Source organism: Podarcis cretensis, assembly GCF_951804945.1.
Source record: "Podarcis cretensis genome assembly, chromosome: 12".
Lineage (NCBI taxonomy): Eukaryota > Metazoa > Chordata > Lepidosauria > Squamata > Lacertidae > Podarcis > Podarcis cretensis.
Genome location: NC_137181.1, coordinates 58,129,551 through 58,147,464, shown reverse-complemented (window position 1 = coordinate 58,147,464; position 17,914 = coordinate 58,129,551). Strand labels below are relative to the sequence as shown.

The window sequence follows — 17,914 nt, the reverse complement described above, 5'->3', positions numbered from 1 at the left end:
GCCTTGGGCTACATATACAAGTTTGCCCACCATTACTGATATTCCCCTGCACTGCTGAATTGCAAGTCAATTTAGGACTTATCAAGGGATAAGTGCTGGATGTGTTTTAAGCAAACAATTAGAACATGTTTGGCAGTGGTTCCAGTGAATAAAGATAAAATGTAAAGGACCCCTGGATGGTTAAGTCCAGTCAAAGGCAACTATGCCCTGATAAAAAATTTGAAAAACAATGGGGGAATCTTTGGCCACTTTTAAGCAAGTGGACTGTAAGATGATTTGGTTAAAGTCCTTGTTGTGAAGGGCAGCATGCTAATATGTGACCTACTCTATACTCGTATCAAATTATATTGATATTTGTAATATATAGGATTTTTAAGATTCGAGAATTATAAGAAGCCATTTAGGCCACCACCTGACTAAATTCAAGCCAAATCGTACTGAAGCACACAAAATTGCTCCCAAACCTACTTTTAATATTATCCATGGCAGTTAGTCCACAAGGTAAGCATCTGACAAAATTTATGGCTCCGACATGAACCATGTCATGCCAAAATACTTTTATGGAAGCTCCTACACAACAACATTAAAAAAACAAAACACGTTATGAGTGAGTGGCAAGTAGCAATCCAACATGATGACATATTCTTGTCTAGCATATGCTGAGCTTTATCCGGAGGTTGTGGGTGGGAATGGGGTCTTGGGAAGAAATAAACAAGACCTCAGGGATGTTTTGTATACTTTAAACCACCCTGTTGATGCAGAGTTCAAATTATCAATTGTCTATAACAAGGAAAGATTGTGGTCAGCCTAGTGTGGGCATTCTATCTTTACTTCAACAAATGTTACCAAATGAAAAGAATTATCTTTCTTTTTAACGCTGTCAGCAGAAGCCTTGTGAAATAAATAAATAAATAAAAACATTTGATTCACATGTCGCAAAGGACATGGCCTTGAAGTGTCACTTCTGGGCCTGTAACTTCAGCCAGCAAGGCTCCAGTCCCCCCACAAGGCAAAAAATTGCTGTGCTAGTTTTATCAGTAATAGAAATGTTTGCATCCACGTTTAAAATGCATTTCTGGGATTGCAGTCAGGCATTTTGAGAATGACATTGCTGAAGTGAACAGTTTGTAAGGTCAGAAGCAGGAGGACGGCCTATTGTATTAAAGTGTTGTGGTTTTGCAATGAATGAATTATGCTGTTTGAATGTGTGCAGGGACGCTGGAAGGTTGTACCCCCTAAACATACATGCAGTGGGGGTATTTTAGAAATGACAGACTCTTACAGTTTCCTTTCCTTCCTCGAAATGCCCCATCAAATAAATGGAATACAGTGGTACCTCTGGATGCGAACGGGATCCGTTCTGGAGCCCCGTTCGCATCCTGAAGCAAGCGCAATCCGCGTCTGCACATCTGCGGGCTGCGATTCACCGCTTCTGCGCATGCAAATGACGTCATTTTGAGCGTCTGCGCATGAGTGAGTGGTGAAACCTGGAAGTAATGCATTCCGTTACTTCCGGGTTGCCACGGAGCATAACCTGAAAATGCTTAACCTGAAGCATATTTAACCCGAGGTATGACTATAGATGCTAATGCTTCATTTACAGTATGTAGCACGCTAAGGGGCTAGTCACACATTCAAGCATGTACGGAAGTTCCTCAGCAACCCTCTACAGCAGGCATAGGCAAACTCGGCCTTCCAGATGTTTTGAGACTACAGTTCCCATCACCCCTGACCACTGGTCCTGTTAGCTAGGGATGATGGGAGTTGTAGTCCCAAAACATCTGGAGGACTGAGTTTGCCTAAGCCTACTATACAGATTAAAATAAATCAGGGAGCTCAGCCTAGAGCAGCTTTGTCCCCGACTTGCTAGCTTTGTGGGTAGAGGAAGTTTGTCATTGCCCACCTGGTTCATGAAGTTGTGCACTATAGGTAAGATGCACAAGTGGGCATCTGGGTCACTCAGTGGGCATCTCTTTCCTCTCAGCCCCACAAATCAACTCCTGAAGGTTAGGGCACTCTCTGGAGCAGATTTGGGGTGGGGCATGAGGAGGAAGAAAAGAAACTGAAATTCTTGTTTCATAAGCAGATTTATGTTGTGCAAGTATGCAGTTCAGCTTTAAACCTTGTACCCCAGTAGCAGCATGATTACAACCCTTCGAATGGACAGTGCAGAAATGAAACTCCTGCATATGTATGGCTTTCGTCTTTCAAATCTCTGGAAGGACCTGTGCTATGCCTACATCCCATGATTTTCATGGAGGAGTTTCCTCCACTGATATGAATGGGGAGCAATGGTCTTGCATTCAGACCACAACATCTACAGGGAGATTGCTGAATCATGCTTTCTGTCTTTATAATTTCATTAACTTCTGCTAGTTTGCCTGAAAGTTTTGGATGTATAAAGGAATGAAATGTTTTATTAATAGTAAAGTTGCCTTTGGGCTCTTATTTGTTCTTTCAATTATTCAGGCATAGCTCAGAGTAGAGGCTCAATTTTATATCTTGTTATTCCCTAAACTCATTTCGTCATGAATTCTTGAGTCTAGGTCCTTACCTTTACGCTTAAGTTATTCAAAAAACACAATATGGAAGTGTAAAGATGTGAAACATGAAGGCAATATGGGAATAAGACAAAGAGAACTAAAAAGTATCACAAAGAGGAGACGACACAAAGGCTGCATAACCAACAAGAACCTTAAAATCAAGAGGCTTATTGCTTGCAACAGAGAAGTAACGCTGACTTGGGCACTTCCTGGTATGCCAAGCCAAGAGATTCACCACAATGGTGGCTGCCGACTTTTTGGGTCTGGGGGCACATGTGGAATTTTGAGAAGGTGTCAAGAGCACCAGTCACAAAATGGCTGCTACCAGGAGTACAGGCCTACACAAAATGGCTTCTGCCTCCAAAAGAGTTTTTTAAAAAAAGAATCTAGGAATAATTTTGAATTAATACAGCCAGCCAGAAATGCATAGTTACAAATAAAAAGACAACATGAGTGGCAAGATGTTGTGGCTACTATTTTATGGAATAGAAAAGAAATACATAAAAATAGAAAAAAACATTTAAAAAACCCTCACCAGGGTAGTAGTTGAGAAATACAAAAGGCAGAAAAGTACACTATGTAGGGTTGCCATATTTTGAAGAACAAAAAAGAAGACACATTTGCCAACTTCTACTTTTAACTATAGATTGCTAGGACGACTCTACTCATGAAAAAGGGGACATGTCCTGGAAAAAGAGGAGATATGGCAACCCCTTTTTAGGACTATGTGTAAAGCAGCTCACTATGTTTCCCCGTATGTGCAAACCTAATAGTAACTCTATATAATGTGTTGTTATCAAAGCTTGATTGAACCTAGCTTATCTCCTTGTGATAGAAAAAAGTGATATAAATTGTTCAGTATACACTCTGATTTTGTGAATGCACATAGTTACTTAGATCAGTGTTAGCTAAGTGGTGTTAAAGACCATACTGGAAAAAAGGACACAAATAGATATCCATGTTTTTACTGAGAGGGTTCAACCAACTTCAGATTCCTTAAAGTTTGCTAGTCTAAGATCCTCAAATCAGCAACAAAAGTTTAAAGAACTGAAAGTAGCAAAGAGTCATGCCTGCGTGGGTACAGATAGCTTAAAAAAAAAAAGTGTTATCAAATATGCATTTGTTTATCACAGTCAAGTATTATGATTAAAAGCTGATTCATATATATTTTATGAAGATATTGTCTATTGTGATGGCAAAATTAAATGTATTTTGAAACTTGTAGGTGACATTTATCTGTCTGGTCTATCAGAAAAAGTTGTCATATTCCATCTAACATATATTACTTTTCCAATTTCCTGCCAGTAATGTTTCTTTAATGTTCTTTAGGGCGAGACTACAGGATTTCTCATCTCTCACAACAAAGACCATAACTCATTACAATGATGCTAATGAGCTTTGGCAATGAAAAACTGTATCACCCTTTTCATAGGTGAACAATCTTTTATCCGTGACCATCATGGCATTTTCTTATATATATACAGAGGGTGCAATGGGAGCTTGATGCATTCTTTAAAAATAACTCATGCTCTTCCATTCTTTTTCTGCTGCTCCCTTCAGATGATCATCAGGAGGAGGAAAAAAACCAGGCACCATTTCTGTGAAGATTCAGACTCAGTTTGGATGCGTGTGAGATAACAGGGATAGCAAATCTATTGAAAATGGCAATCTTCTATCTCCCTTTATGTCACCTTGACTGCATATTTACCCAAATTATAAAAAAGTCGAGGAACAAAGTGCACTTTTGCATGGCAGGCAGCATAATGAGTGTGATCCAGTGGAAGTGAAGCACTATTTCCATTTATATCAGTGGGAGAGAGTTAAATAAGTGCTTAACACCCTTATGGTCCTGAGAGCCAAAAAAATTTGACATATATTTGTAAAGACTAAAAAGAGAGGTTCCGGGGGGAAATTGTGGCTGAGATTACGAAAGTCATAAAGCTTATTAATGAAAAACTAATTGGGGCTGCCAGGTAATTCCATGTGAGCCCCTCACATTGCTCTTAAGGATTCTGTATGAAGGTGTATAGTTTCACGGAAAAGCCAACTATTTTTCTCAGACTTCAACCCTGTAATGTGTCAACTGACACTTAACACCATAAAATAAAAATGAAATAACCTTAAGGATAACATTTTCTTCTGGTGTTTAATGAGATCCACTCTATTAACTTCAAAGAACCTGACAATGTTTGCTTCCCCTTTAGTTGATCAATTTTTAATTCCTTGGTATTTGGGGTGCCATGACCCTGCTAAGTCTCCATTTGTCTATATAGAAAAATAACTTTTGAAGTTTTTGTGTGTGTTAGAAATCCTTTCCTGCCCTCTTCTCTGAAGGGAAATATATCCCAGGAGGAAAATTGGAGGTCTGCCAAGCACAACACTAGCCTGGCTGCAGAAAACACCCTGCGCCCAGCGTAACGTTGGACAGGCTTGATTGTGTCCTCAGTGCTCATATAGACATCATGGGAATGATTCCTGAACCTGAAAACTGTGCCCTGTGAATTGGCGAGCGGGGCAAAAGAGGAAACATTGAAGTGACAGCAAGGAAGAAAAGTTTAATATGGTGCTATAATGGGAACTAACCAATCAATAAGACTAATTCCCTCTGCCAAGAGGCTGTGCTCTCCCAGTACAAACCCTCAGTGCCACAATATGTGAATTCACTTTTACAGTTTCCCTATCACTTTGAGTCTATCTGTCTGTCCATCCATCCATCCTCCTGAATAAGTCATGTCATGGCTTAATAAATATATCCTTGGGAGAGAGGCCCAGGCCTCTACAGACTACGACTAACAAGTTAAAATTAAACTCCTTTTCCAGTTGGGCTGCAATGACCTATTTATACATTTTTCCTTGCCTTTTTCATCTATCTATATTTTTTATCTTTACATTTTCCCTGGTAACTGGCCTCTCTCATCTCTCTCTAAACTGTCTCCCTGATGTCCTGATCAGTCTCTGATCTATTTCTCTTTTCTTATCTCCTGGGTGGATGCTAATATGACACATCCAACCTCTAAAACAAACCATTTATTTTGAGAGCTGGCAATGTCAGAGTATTTGATGCATCAAACATTAAAATGAATGTTTATTTGGATATTGTGCCTGGATATGAAATTACTTTTTTGAGAGATCTGTTTTTAAAATGGAGAGGCATTCTGTCCTCTTTCCCAAATCTGCTGCACAAAACTTACAGATGAAAGGAACTGGGAGCATATGAGCTTTTTGTGGAATGGTGAAAAAAGAGAGGAGCTACAGGGTGAGCATGTGTTTTGATAATATTTGCTCCAATCTACAAGGGGCTGCATGTATGAAAAGCAAGCTTTGACATGTGTTTGCCTGTTGGGAATCACATAGGCAAATGGCTACCATATGCATGATGTAAAGTATCATTTGGCAGACCCATGTCTTCAGATGAGGCCCTACTCCAATCACATTACTAGAAGAGTGGGAGGGATGGGGTACTGAGGTGCATTTGTTTAAATATATATTTTTTTTAAAAAAAATTGAAACAAATTAGCTGCATTTGTTTTATTCATTTTAGTTATAAAATATGAGTTGCTTTTAAAAAAATGAATTTTAGAATGAAAAATACAATAGTGATTCTTTGTTGGGGGTTGATTAATTTTCCATTAGTTTCTGTCGGGATGCATTTGTCCTATTTTTCAGAAATGTGGCAGATCTGATCCTAAGGAGAATGCCTGGGCTTTTCAGGCAGAAAGGATGTAAATCCAGAAGTTACAAGTAGAAGAAATGCAGCTGGATCTCCCAATGGAATCATTTGAAAGGTTATCTCAGCTGTGCATCTTTTAAAATTTCTTATAAAATGGGAACCAATCCATATGGATTTTTGGAAGTCTGATGCCCTGGGGGAGCTTGATAGCCTCAAAATGTTACAACACTCAGATGAAAAGCACCAAAGTCTGAAATTAAAAGCCAAACTAAAATGATAGGGAATTGTGAAATTCTGAATTGTTGGTGAAAACAAATAAGAAAAGGAAACAAATAATGAAAGAGATTAAAATTTGGAAACGGATTAAAAGGAAAAATTAAAGAAGTAACTAAATGGACCCCCTGCCAGCACAACCTAGGATGCAGTGCATGTTGGAGAGACATGTGCATAGGAATGGTTGCATCTCCCAAATCTGTCATGGTTACTCCTGCAGTGCATCTCCCACAGGCTTTCTCCTCTATCAGAGCACCAGTAATGGAAGTGAGGCCTGGGGTGTTGGGTGGGCTGCAGAAGAAAAGATAATCGGTGATGTGAGCACAAAATGCTGATGCTTGAAGGTATGGATCTGCCACCATTATCTGTATTTAGATATGCGATTAAAGTTGATAAGTCAACAGAATATTTTTTTAAAAACACAATCATGTACCGTATATGTCTATTCAGAAGTAAGTCCAAGTGAGTTTAATGGGCCCTACTCCCAAGTAAAAAAAAAAGGGACGTGGGTGGCGCTGTGGGTTAAACCACAGAGCCTAGGACTTGCTGATCAGAAGGACGGCGGTTTGAATCCTCGCGACGGGGTGAGCTCCCGTTGCTCGGTCCCTGCTCCTGCCAACCTAGCAGTTCGAAAGCATGTAAAAAATGCAAGTAGATAAATAGGTACCGCTCCAGTGGGAAGGTAAACGGTGTTTCTGTGCACTGCTCTGGTTCGCCAGAAGCGGCTTAGCCATGCTGGCCACATGACCCGGAAGCTGTACGCCGGCTCCCTCGGCCAGTAAAGCGAGATGAGCGCCGTAACCCCAGAGTCGGTCACGACTGGACCTAATGGTCAGGGGTCCCTTTACCTTTACTCCCAAGTAAGTGTATATATTGTCGGTGGTGGAGCTTCATGCTCCGGCACCGGGGGTGGAGACCAGGCAGGGGTGTGGCTGGTGCGCGTCCCAGGGGTGTGGCGCGTCTCCCGCAGGGGCATGGCACATGCTCTGGGGCTGTGGCGCGCCGCCTGCGGATGCGTGACGCCCTGCGCGGGCAGGGGTGGGTGCAGCCACGATGGCACCACACCAGGATAACGCTGCCGGGGGCAGTGCTCTCCCCCATCCCCTTTTCCTCCGCCAGTATATACTGTATAAGATTGTAGCCTTTATCAATCTTGACTATGCTATTAGACTTTATTTATTTTTTAAAAAGTGGGCAGGAGGCTGCTCAGCCATGGATTTGCTCTGGTTCTTGGTCAGGTCTTTCCAATGCTAAAGACTTCTGATCCAATGGAGTTTTCCCTTTTACCATTTATGAATGTAGCATTTTCCTTTATGGGATCTCCTTTGCAATCAATACAACTTTGCACCATGAGTGTCTTTCACCATTGGCTGTTTGGCTATGAGAAGGCTGGACACCACAAGCATTCAAGCACCTGAGCACTAAGGTAAATTGTATTAATACTCCCACCTGTGAAACTTAAGAGGTGGCAGGAATGGTGAACATTATTATGTGAGGCCAGAGCAGAAACAGCCTCAGGCAGAGAGGGTCATCCTAAGGCAGTGAGGGTAAAGTGGGAGTGAACAGCCTTAGAGGCGTTTTTGTGCGGTACTCTGCCTCAGGCAAGTATATTGATTTTAAAACTCACTGAAGGGTAGCAACAACTTGACCATGGTTATGCTCTTTAAGCATATGTAGCATACATTTCTTGGCCACGCACAATGTGATTCAGATGCTGGCAATAATTTAGCTTATTCCTAACCCCATGGCAAGAGAGAGGCTATACCACAAAGTTTCACATTGCACTATATTTTTGCTTGTCTTGCCTCAGTGACCAAATTATATATATATATATTTAAGAATTGCACTGGATATCCCCATTCTGTTCCAGACACATGGAAGAAAACAGGATTTTTTACAGGAATTTAAAATTCGCCTTTTAGGAACCACTAATTATGTTTATGAAACATTTAATTACTGAAAAGTGTTTATGAATACAGCAGCAGCATTTTCCCCTCACAGGACTCAAGGCAGCTTAGAGATAAAAACAAGAACTGCTAAAAACATAGAAAAAAGCAATAACTGAAAAACAATTATGTGAGCACAACATAATTACGGATACCTACTCACTGCATTTTTATTTTAATGAAAAGTACCAAGTTGGGGAAAAAAGGAGCCGGTGTTTTTGTTCTGAAACAATGGAACTGAAGGCAGAAGCCACTGACTGAACCAACACATGATTCTGCCTTTATAAACAAAAGCAAAAAAAACCTCTGTACATAAAAAGCTGGCATAAAATTGTTATCCCTGATGACAATGACAGCCCTAATGGCACCCATTGTGCTTGATTTGTTCGTCCCCGTTGCCCATAACTGGAATGCAGACGGGTGGGAGAGCATTAATACCACTTACCTTGAAGGACCTGGTTCTAGTGAAAATGTGCACCTACACCACTCCTTGCCAAAGCTCTAAGCAGACTCTGATAGTAAATTCATAAAGGCTGCAGTCCTATGCATTGAATCCAGTGGGTTTCTTTTTGAATGAGCATTTTTAGGGCTAGGTGCAAAGATGACTTTGCTTGGCGTTGTGTAGTTAGGTAAAGGTAAAGGGACCCCTGACCATTAGATCCAGTCGCAGACGACTCTGGGGTTGCAGCACTCATCTCGCTTTACTGGCTGAGGGAGCCGGCGTTTGTCTGCAGACAGCTTCTGGGTCATGTGGCCAGCATGACTAAGCCGCGTCTGGCAAACCAGAGCAGTGCACAGAAACGTCGTTTACTTTCCCGCCGGAGCGCTACCTATTTATCTACTTGCACTGCTTGCTTTCGAACTGCTAGGTTGGCAGGAGCAGGGACAGAGAAATGGGAGCTCACCCCGTCATGGGGATTTGAACCACTGGCTTTCTGATAAGCAAGCCCTAGGTTCAGTGGTTTAGACCACAGCACCACCCATGTCCCATGTAGTTGGGTAGCCATGCCCAATTACAAAATAAGAATGTTTCCTATCAGTTAAGCAGGGAACCTACATAGATATTGTTTCTTTTTAAAACAGGGAAATTACAATTGGGAAAGGATCAGGCCTTTTGCTTTTTCCGTGTTTCAATGCACAAAGCAAGCAAAAGCTGTTTCCAGCTCTGGTGAAAGTGATTTTAAAGCTAATACTAACACTTATGATCTGCAGATAACAGCATTGGGCTGGGGATAGAGTATTATTTATAAGAGTTGAAAATAACTTCAGAGGGGCATCATTTTCCATGTTGTGCAGACATGTTTCTTTTGTCCCACTATTGCCACGGATCAAAGAGGTTGTTAAAACACAAGAACCTGTGAATGTTGCATAGCAAATGAATAAATTACGTATATGAATGTATGCACAATGCAGTGTCCCTCTTTTCACACCAGATTCATCTCTTGGAGGGGGGGGGGATCACCTTGCCTGAAACGGCATCAACTTGAAAATTTCATTTGGGGTAGTTCCATTGACTGTTGTGGAACTACTCCAGAGTGTATTGCCGTGCCTGCGTCCTCGTTATTCAATGAAAGTATTTCTGATGCTACAAGAAAATAAAAGCAATTGTGGGGAAACAGGACACAGGCACATTAAAAATGGTAGCCCAGAGTCTCTTCAAAAGAGAGATGCTTTGGTACTTTACAAATCCATCCATAAAGAGAGTCAGATCCTATTTTGTAATGCTTTCCACTCTTTTTTATTGCACATGACATATTATATTGTACCATGCAGTGCATGGTGACAAAAATTCCCATCTTATTTAATTGTGATCCCTTCACTGGGTTTGAAAGGGGATGCTTTATTTCCTTTGCTTCAAAATTTACTAGCTTTTTAGCTGATGAAGTATTTTATTTTATTAGTTGGGAGTTAATGCTTTACCAAAAAGCAGCAGCGGGTTGGGGGAGACATATAGATATTATATATATAAAAGGAACAAAAAGGCCCTTGGCTGTGTTAGGAAGGCCTGGAACAGAATAATACCCTTTAATAATGAGGGATAGAGCTACGGCTTTTGCTGATGGCTGTGACCGGCTCTGTGACCTGATTATGTCGCAGAGTGTCAGCAGCTGAGACACTACAAAAGCAAGTGCATCCCATCAAATCTATCTCCATTGTAATCACTCTTGCTGCTGAAAGGCTTGTTAGGAGCAGAGAACCATCAGGCCTTATTAGCACCATTTACCATCAAGATGCTCGAGGAGCCAATGGATGCCCTCTCTTCAGAATAATGAGAAGCAAAATACTCCCATTATCAAACTGGATCAACGACACCATCCTGCATGCTTAGCCCGTGAGCTAATTGTGGATTAGAGCTCTCTGAAGGCAGTTAATGTTTGCTAATTAGTGGGAGCCTTGCATGAGGTGATTTTCTCAGGAAGATTTCCCTGTTGATGCATAGGTTCAGTGCAAATGAATTCTGTGACATAACACCCATGAGTCTTTTGCTGATTGCTTTTTCTTTTTTCTTTCAATTGCAGCAATATTCAAAACAATTAGTTTTTTTGCACAATAACTTGCACAATAACATAGTCATGCTAGCTGGTAAAATTATCGGTGTTTGTAGTTAATACACGTGTTACTTTAAACCACACGAGGGCACTGTCTAGCAAGCACTTGTTTGTAAGCCTCTTTGTCTAAGTTAACTCTACCCCTAAAAGCTGAGCCATTCCATTTGTTGTTCTCTTCAGACAGTATGTCTGCTATTTCTCTACTATCACCAATCATCCTGTAAACCGTTCCTTCATGAATAAAGCCTTTGAACTCCAGAAACTGTAAGCGATTACTTCAGTCTAATTCACCTAAGCTGCAAGGTCTGCTAACAAAAATGAATATTGTTATTCTCTTAAGAACACTTGGTTAATTGTTAAAATGAGCCAATCTTAGAAACCAGTCTGCAGCCTCTGTGTAAAACACACATACTGTCATTGAAGTTAAGTGGATTACTGAAGTGTAAGGATGGGAGAGGATGAATTGCATTTATCAGTGAAAACAGCAAATCTGGTAATATTCTTTTAGGAATCCTCAGCGCAGTTGTGCATTTAGGTGTCTTCCTTTAAAACTTATCATTTTGGATAACCACTGGTTACATATATACCATTTGCAAAATGATGAGACTTGGTGCCCTCCTGTTCATGGCTGTTCTGGCTGGGACTGATGGAGTTGTAGTCCAAATCTTATGGAGGGCACCAGGTTGTCAAAGATTGCTGTACACTAGCTGTTTTCTCTGGAATGGTCATCAGTTGTTTCATACTTTTTTATGGAAAATCTAAAAACTGATGCTACCAAACTGTTGCATTTCAGTGCATTTCTGCCTCATTTTTTCAGACCCTATGTGTAGTACTTTAAAAGGGGGGGGGGGACTGCTTTAGTTGCAGCATCAACCTTTCCTGGCTAAGGACAGGCAGCAGTGCAGGGAGGAACACTGTTTTAATTGCTGTGTGGCTTTAATGGGATTGTTTCATTGCACATTTTAATCATAATTTATTTTAAATTATTCTGTATTTAGACAATGTTGTGCAACTGGTTTTTATGTTTTTAGGGTCATCTGGGCATTGAGCAGTACCTAAACGAACAACAACAACAGCAGCAAAACACATGTGATTTTAGCAGTGTGCTACTCATTCACTTTAAGCCATGGTTTATTTAAAACAACGATTTAAAGGAGCCTTTTTCAGCCCACAACCCACGTTCTATTATGCACAGCCTTCTGGAGGCTGCCTGCCAGAGTGATCAGGGCCTGAGGCAAGAGGGAACAGAGCAATGTGACTCTCTCCTTTCCACAACATTCCAGCCATGCAAATATCATAGGTTTCTACACACAAACACAGAGGGACGCAGGTGGCGCTGTGGGTTAAAGCCTCAGCGCCTAGGGCTTGCCGATCGAAAGGTCGGCGGTTCGAATCCCTGCGGCGGGGTGCGCTCCCGCTGCTTGGTCCCAGCGCCTGCCAACCTAGCAGTTCGAAAGCACCTCCGGGTGCAAGTAGATAAATAGGGACCGCTTACCAGCGGGAAGGTAAACGGCGTTTCCGTGTGCGGCTCTGGCTCGCCAGAGCAGCGATGTCACGCTGGCCACGTGACCCGGAAGTGTCTCCGGACAGCGCTGGCCCCTGGCCTCTTAAGTGAGATGGGCGCACAACCCCAGAGTCTGTCAAGACTGGCCCGTACGGGCAGGGGTACCTTTACCTTTACCTTACACACAAACACATGCACACACATTCCCTCCATCCATCAGGCAAGTAGCATCATCACAGCTCAAGGATACCATTGAGCCATTCAAACCTGAGGAGGTTGCAGAGTAGGGCCAGTGAGGGATTTGGCCCGGAGAAGGGACACAGCCTGGGAAGAGTTTTGTGGGTTCGAGAGGCCCAGAGGTCTCCTCAGCACCAGCCAGCGTGGTCAATGGTCAGTGGAAAATGGTAGTTATACTTCCCACTCCAGAGCTTTAAAAATGTGTTAGTATCATGTGAAATTTCTCCTGAAAACCTAACTTTTAGTGAAGGCATTTGCAAGTTGGCAGTGGTGGCTTGCTGCAGGTTTCTCTTTTTAGACTGTCTGTGGTTGCAGTTGAATTAATTATAGTTGTGATTTTAGCACAATGAACAGCAGTTTCATTTTTAATTAGTTCTGGATATGCAAGCCCGGTATATGAGAAGTAGGGTAGAAATAACACAAATAAAATCAGAAATGGGCAACTTTTTAAAAAGCCTATGAACCACCACCCCAACAAATCTCTCTTTCAGGGATTTAAAATATAAAGACAAATGATGCAGAGTGCCATCCTAAATTTATTAAAAGAAGCCCTTCACATAGATTTTTAACTGTTGCGTGGCTTCTGGATTCTACTCTGTCGACTGTTGTAGTTTTGCAAAAATGAAATTCCGCCTACCCCTGAAACCTGTGGGATGACCAGATTTGGTTTATAAAATAAATATTCAGTGCCACTGTAAGTCTCCTACATGATATTATTCAAACACAGAAATCTGTTCACCCAACAGTTTACCACCACATTCCAATTATTTGCCTTCCTGAGAGAGCCTGAAAGAAGTGTGAGGAAAAAAACCCTTGACTGACAAACTGCCATGGTTTTATATTTCAGAGCCTTAAATTTACATCCTGCTGTCTAGTGCTTCCTGTGAGAGGGGAGTTTGCACTATTTCTGAAGCACAGATATAAACAAGCAACGTTTCAAGATGGAACTGATCTGACTATGAGTTATAGGCATTACAACCAACTTTTCTTCCATTCCAATACTCTGTCCCTAACAGAAATCTTAATAGGCTTTTGAGAGCCTCCATTTAAAGCCGGCTGCATAAAATGATCCTTTGATGAAAAGGGATTGAAACAAGGGTTAAAGTAGACACTGAAAGGTTATTGTAGAGGGCACAATGGTCGTGCAATCCTCCTTTAATATGTGTGGTGTGCACCTGCGATAAGATGATTCATTAGATAAGGCCTCACTTTGACAAGCTCCATCGTTCAACCCTCGGGGTAGTGATGGAACAATTCTGTACCCACCCAGTAAATATAACAAGGTCAGCATTTTTTCCTTGTGGGACTTATATGATGAGGAGAGTGAGCTCCAGATGTATCTTTGCTTATGCTCTATGTTAATAATAAGTTTTCAAAAAGCAACCCCCAAAACATGATGCTTGAGGGTACTCCTTTTAATATTTAAACACACTAGACAGAATAAATAAATGCCACTTCTGTCTCAGATAAGTAAATTGGTGATATCAAATCACAGAGAAGAAGAATTTATTGCTTCTTCATTTTTGAATTATATGTCAATAACTGAGGAAGCACAAATACTATACAATCACTGGTTTCAATGACTGTCAATAATGATACTCAGTGCTTTTTTCTGGGAGGATGCAGGGGGATGCATACCCCCTAAACATTTTGTGAATCTAAGTTTGGCCTCATTGAGGGGCAGTATTTCAATATGAGTAGGAAAATGAGAGTACCCCTAAACATTTTTAAAGAAAAAAAAAGCACTAATGATACTATAGTTGTGATTTAAAGTTATTAAACACAATGCTGGGAATAAGCATTTACAAGAGGTTGGAGGGGTTTTGGGGTGCCTGTGTAAGGTCCCCTCGCCATGGTTATTAGAATACTGGGAAATTATGCTTAATTAGTGGGCTTCAGCAATGGTGTGACTATTATATGAAGAGAAGTTGTTATGTACTGAAGTTCTCACCCTGGGCCAGCAGGGGGATACTGTAGATAGTTTTCACTCAGGTCCACATATGCAAATAAAGGATCGAAAGTGACGTTCAGTGATTGGATAATTACAGAAAATGGTTACTGTTGCGTTCTAGTGGAGCTCTATATAAGCAGGCTGGCTGAACCCTTCAGTTCAGTTCTGTTCTGGCCTGTGAATAAACAAGAGCTGTTTGAAGAATCGCTGTGTCGTCTGATATGTTCACCCACAACTTAACAGAAGTAATGTCAAGAAGAATTATACAAATGAGGGGGTATGTCATTTACTTGCAATCAAGGCTGCTAAAAGACTCCTTGAGGAGCATCCATTAGCTTGCTTTCCACCTAAGCCCAAGGAGCACAGGTTAATTCTGGAAGAAAAGGAGACAGAGTTCTGCGCAGTGGGTTGGAAAACTACATGTTGCTTCATGTTCCTGGGGGAAGTAAAGGAGTGCCTCACATTAAAATGAGTTGCCAAACCAGGGAGGCCTTCAGCAGCTCCTCTAGGTCAGGTGTAGATACTCCATCTCGTGTGGGTAGGATTATGGAGTTAAATACTAAAGGCTAGTCCGTTGCTCTAGTGCAGGGGTTTTCTTTGCCACATACCTGGTCTTTATTATATGAAAGAAGCAGGACGTGCAAAAAAATGAGCTGTGGAGTGATCCTGTTCAATGTTCTAGCCAGCAAACCATCCCTCCCTACGATATTTTATTTCCTCTCCAGCTGATTTCCCATTTCCTCATCAACAGTCAGTATTGTGTGCCCACAGAGAATGCTCAGCCCATACCATGATGTTTTGACCCAGTCATTTGTCATAGCCCTCCTCTGAACATCTGATATCGCCTTTCTGTTTTCAGTGGCCCATTGTTGGCTGTTATCATGTCCCACTCCACTCACCAGCTGAGCTTGCTATTAGACAGTGATTTCAATAAAGTTGTCTGATCTCATCGTGAGCTTAAAGGTACTTAAAGGTATGTCACCTACATGTGATCAGGGTAGGTAGCAGCTACTGTATTGTGCCCTCGTGTGGCCTGCAGCACACACACACACAGAATATATTGTGTGATGAGAGGCGTAAACACATACATTTGTAGGTAATGTATGAAGCATCCAGTAGTCCTTGTATGAAGAGCTGCCACTTTAAAGAGGCCTGGACTGAAGAATGATTTATTTAAGTCTACTCACCCACCAATATATGTGCAGCTAGAAATTGCGCTCATGCATAAGGAATTCATTTCTACCCCAAATCAATATGCCATATGAATTCACTGTTTCCTCCTGTCTTCCACTCACCTGTCCTTGTGCATTAGTGACTAGTTGACCTGTGACCCCCTGTAGACCGGAGAGTGCATTGCCAAAGGCCTGTGAGCTGGCTATGGAGCCCATGGCGGCGGCTGCCGCTGCTGCCGCTGCTTGGCTTGCTAGAGGATTATTAACCAGCTGGAAAAAAAGGAAGAAAAGAGCAATGCGTAAGGCCACTCATAGCAACTCAGCTGCTACATACCTATATACTGCTAATGGATCTTAGGGTATCAGCATGATGGGAAAGTACCGTTGATCTGAAAATCTCAGAGTGTTTAGAGAGCCTGTTAGATTATGTGCGTTATCAGCCAGTTTGAACCCAAACGCTTTACAAGTCCTGCTAGGATCAGCTGAAATGATTCCACATGAAGTGACTCATCGTCAAGAGGAACATGCCCAGAGAATCTTCTCCATCTGCAGGGACTTCTTCATGTGAGGATTGTTGTTGTTTAAATTTATATAGCTGCCCTTCATCTGAGGATCGCAGGACGGCTTACAGTTTAAAAACACAAAAATACTTAACATTATAACAAACAAAACAATACCCCCCAGCATGGTTTAAAAGGCCATAGGTTGTTTACCTGGCCAAATGCCTGGGACAAGAGGAATATTTTTGCCTGGCACCTAAAGAGTTGTAATGAAGGCGCCAGGTGAGCTACTGCAGAAAAGGCCCATTCTCACATTGCCACCCTCTGAACCTTTCATGGAGGAGGCACATGAAGAAGGACCTCAGATGATTGCAGAGTCTGGCTTGGTTTATATGGGGAGAGGTGGTCCTTGAGTTACTGTGGTCATGAGCTGTTTAAGGCTTTATAGATCAAAAGCAGCGTTTTGAATTGGGCCGGGAAGCTAATTGGCAGCCAGCACAGTCAGGCTAGGATCAGTGTATTATGCTGAAACCATCTTGCCCCGAATTCTGCACCAGCTGAAATTTCCAAACCATCTTCACATGCAGCCCTACATATAGTGTATTGCAGTAATCCAGCCTAAGAAGTTAGGCTATCTCTGCCCAGATAGGGGTACAGCTGGGCCACCAGCCGAAGCTGATGGTAGCCACTCCATGCCACTGAGACCACCTGAGCCTCAAGCAATGGATCCAGAATGGACCCAGAAGGACCCCCAAGCAGTATACCCGCTCCTTCTGAGGAAGCGCAGCCCAGGGGTCTCCAAGCTTTCCTTGCCTCGGGTCGGTGTCTCAAGTGACGATCGTGCCGCGGGCCAGAGGGTAGGGGAGCACGCACCGTAAGCACACGCTATTTTTGGTGCACTTACGGGTTGGAGGAGCACCAGAAATAGCTTGTGCGCATGTGCATGGGCCTCCTCCGACCTGGATGTGCACCAGAAATAGTGTTTGCGCATGACCCTATTTTTGGTGCACATCCGGGTTGGAGGAGGCCTGTGTGCATGCGCACAAGCTATTTCCGATGCTGGTAAGAGTGGGTGGCGGCAGGCGGCGGGCCGGATAAATGAGTCCCTCTGGCCTTATCCGGCCCCCAGGCTGTAGGTTGGTGACCCCTGGCGTAGCCCCATCAAGAGCAGGCAACGTCCCATCCATTTGTATAACCACCCACTAACAGTGCCTCAGTTTTATCTGGATTGAGCTTCAGTTTGTTGGCTCTCACCCAGTCCATTACTAAGGCAAGATAATGGTCCAGCACTTCCACTGCCTCACCTGCAGATATAAAGAAGTAGGGCTGTGTGTTATCAGCATATTGCTGCCAATGTACCCCAAAACTCTGGATGACCCCACTTAGCGGTTTCATGTAGATGTTAAATAGCATGGGGGTGAAATTGAGCCCTGAGGAACTCCAAATTGAAAGCTCCACGTGGCTGAAAAGCACTCCCCTCTGGGAGAGACCATTCAAGTAAGAACGGGAACCACTGCGAAGCAGTGCCATCCGTCCTCAACTCAGACAGCTGCTTAATTCTCACTAAAT

At 42.4% G+C, this 17,914-nt stretch overlaps 1 protein-coding gene across 2 annotated transcripts in view; it reads right to left on the bottom strand.

The window, feature by feature from the left end:
• POU6F2 (POU class 6 homeobox 2) overlaps positions 1 to 17,914 on the bottom strand; it is a 297,725-nt gene that overhangs the window by 15,597 nt on the left and 264,214 nt on the right. For both annotated transcript variants that reach the window (XM_079947581.1, XM_079947582.1), the window contains exon 6: positions 15,969 to 16,115. In XM_079947581.1, coding sequence (XP_079803707.1) covers positions 15,969 to 16,115 — 147 coding nt within the window. The remainder of the gene's footprint in view (positions 1 to 15,968; positions 16,116 to 17,914) is intronic.